Genomic DNA, 2,643 nt, shown 5'->3' with positions numbered 1-2,643 from the left:
CGCTCTGGACAGCACTCTCAACTCAGATGCACTGGCCAGGTAGACAGGAAAAGAACCGCGAACTTTTGAATCTCATTTCCTGTTTGGCCAGCGTGGCAAGCTGCAGGTGACCATGCAGAGCTCATCAGCACAGGTGACCATGATGGAGTCCTAGAATCGCAAAAGAGCTCCAGCATGGACCGAACGGGAGGTACGGGATCTGATCGCTGTTTGGGGAGAGGAATCCGTGCTATCAGAACTCCGTTCCAGTTTTCGAAATGCCAAAACCTTTGTCAAAATCTCCCAGGGCATGAAGGACAGAGGCCATAACAGGGACCCGAAGCAGTGCCGCGTGAAACTGAAGGAGCTGAGGCAAGCCTACCAGAAAACCAGAGAGGCGAACAGCCGCTCTGGGTCAGAGCCCCAAACATGCCGCTTCTATGATGAGCTGCATGCCATTTTAGGGGGTTCAGCCACCACTACCCCAGCCGTGTTGTTTGACTCCTTCAATGGAGATGGAGGCAATACGGAAGCAGGTTTTGGGGACGAAGAAGATGATGATGAGGAGGAGGAGGTTGTAGATAGCTCACAGCAAGCAAGCGGAGAAACCGGTTTTCCCGACAGCCAGGAACTGTTTCTCACCCTAGACCTGGAGCTAGTACCCCCCGAACCCACCCAAGGCTGCCTCCTGGACCCAGCAGGCGGAGAAGGGACCTCTGGTGAGTGTACCTTTTAAAATACTATACATGGTTTAAAAGCAAGCATGTGAAAGGATTACTTTGCCCTGGCATTTGCGGTTCTCCTAGATGTAGTCCTAAAGCCTTTGCAAAAGGTTTCTGGGGAGGGCAGCCTTATTGCGTCCTTCATGGTAGGACACTTTACCACTCCAGGCCAGTAACACGTACTCGGGAATCATTGTAGAACAAAGCATTGCAGTGTATGTTTGCTGGCATTCAAACAACATCCGTTCTTTATCTCTCTGTGTTATCCTCAGGAGAGTGAGATATAATTCATGGTCACCTGGTTGAAATAGAGTGCTTTTCTTCAGGGGACACTCAGAGGAGCCCATTCCTGCTGGGCTGTTTGCCTATGGCTAAACAGAAATGTTCCCCGCTGTTAGCCACAGGGAGGGGGAAGGTTGAGGGGGTAGTCACGCGGTGGGAGGAGGCAAAATGCGACCTTGTAACGAAAGCACATGTGCTATGTATGTAATGTTAACAGCAAGGTTTACCCTGAAAGAGTGTAGCCACTGTTTTATAAAATGTGTCTTTTTAAATACCCCTGTCCCTTTTTTTTTCTCCACCAGCTGCATGTGTTTCAATGATCACAGGATCTTCTCCTTCCCAGAGGCTAGTGAAGCTTAGAAAGAAAAAAAAACGCACTCGCGATGAAATGTTCTCCGAGCTCATGCTGTCCTCCCACACTGACAGAGCACAGACGAATGCGTGGAGGCAAATAATGTCAGAGTGCAAGAAAGCACAAAATGACCGGGAGGAGAGGTGGCGGGCTGAAGAGAGTAAGTGATGGGCTGAAGAGAGTAAGTGGCGGGCTGAAGAGAGGGCTGAAGCTCAAATGTGGCGGCAGCGTGATGAGAGGAGGCAGGATTCAATGCTGAGGCTGCTGCAGGACCAAACCAGTATGCTCCAGTGTATGGTTGAGCTGCAGCAAAGGCAGCTGGAGCACAGACTGCCACTGCAGCCCCTCTGTAACCAGCCGCCCTCCTCCCCAAGTTCCATAGCCTCCACACCCAGACGCCCAAGAACGCGGTGGGGGGGCCTCCGGCCAACCAGCCACTCCACCACAGAGGATTGCCCAAAAAAAAGAAGGCTGTCATTCAATAAATTTTAAAGTTGTAAACTTTTAAAGTGCTGTGCTTAAAGTGCTGTGTGGCATTTTCCTTCCCTCCTCCACCACCCCTCCTGGGCTACCTTGGTAGTCATCCCCCTATTTGTGTGATGAATGAATAAAGAATGCATGAATGTGAAGCAACAATGACTTTATTGCCTCTGCAAGCGGTGATTGAAGGGAGTAGGGGTGGGTGGTTAGCTTACAGGGAAGCAGAGTGAACCAAGGGGCTGGGGGGTTTCATCAAGGAGAAACAAACAGAACTTTCACACCATAGCCTGGCCAGTCATGAAACTGGTTTTCAAAGCTTCTCTGATGCGTACCGCGCCCTCCTGTGCTCTTCTAACCGCCCTGGTGTCTGGCTGCGCGTAACCAGCAGCCAGGCGATTTGCCTCAACCTCCCACCCCGCCATAAACGTCTCCCCCTTACTCTCACAGATATTGTGGAGCACACAGCAAGCAGTAATAACAGTGGGAATATTGGTTTCGCTGAGGTCTAAGCGAATCAGTAAACTGCGCCAGCGCGCCTTTAAACGTCCAAATGCACATTCTACCACCATTCTGCACTTGCTCAGCCTGTAGTTGAACAGCTCCTGACTACTGTCCAGGCTGCCTGTGTATGGCTTCATGAGCCATGGCATTAAGGGGTAGGCTGGGTCCCCAAGGATACATATAGGCATTTCAACATCCCCAACAGTTATTTTCTGGTCTGGGAATAAAGTCCCTTCCTGCAGCTTTTGAAACAGACCAGAGGTCCTGAAGATGCGAGCATCATGCACCTTTCCCGGCCATCCCACGTTGATGTTGGTGAAACGTCCC

The 2,643-nt window shown here is 50.9% G+C and overlaps 1 protein-coding gene across 1 annotated transcript; it reads left to right on the top strand.

Moving 5' to 3' along the window:
• The first annotated feature begins 209 nt into the window (after positions 1–209).
• Positions 210–1,963, top strand: LOC140916553 (uncharacterized). Its single transcript, XM_073358213.1, has 2 exons — positions 210–698; positions 1,286–1,963. The coding sequence occupies exons 1-2, from the start codon at positions 290–292 to the stop codon at positions 1,501–1,503; spliced, it is 627 nt and encodes a 208-aa protein (XP_073214314.1). The 5' UTR covers positions 210–289; the 3' UTR covers positions 1,504–1,963.
• Positions 1,964–2,643: the final 680 nt, after the last annotated feature.

This window comes from Lepidochelys kempii, chromosome 8, assembly GCF_965140265.1.
Source record: "Lepidochelys kempii isolate rLepKem1 chromosome 8, rLepKem1.hap2, whole genome shotgun sequence".
NCBI classification, from domain to species: Eukaryota; Metazoa; Chordata; order Testudines; family Cheloniidae; genus Lepidochelys; species Lepidochelys kempii.
This window is presented reverse-complemented; position numbering and strand designations above follow the sequence as displayed.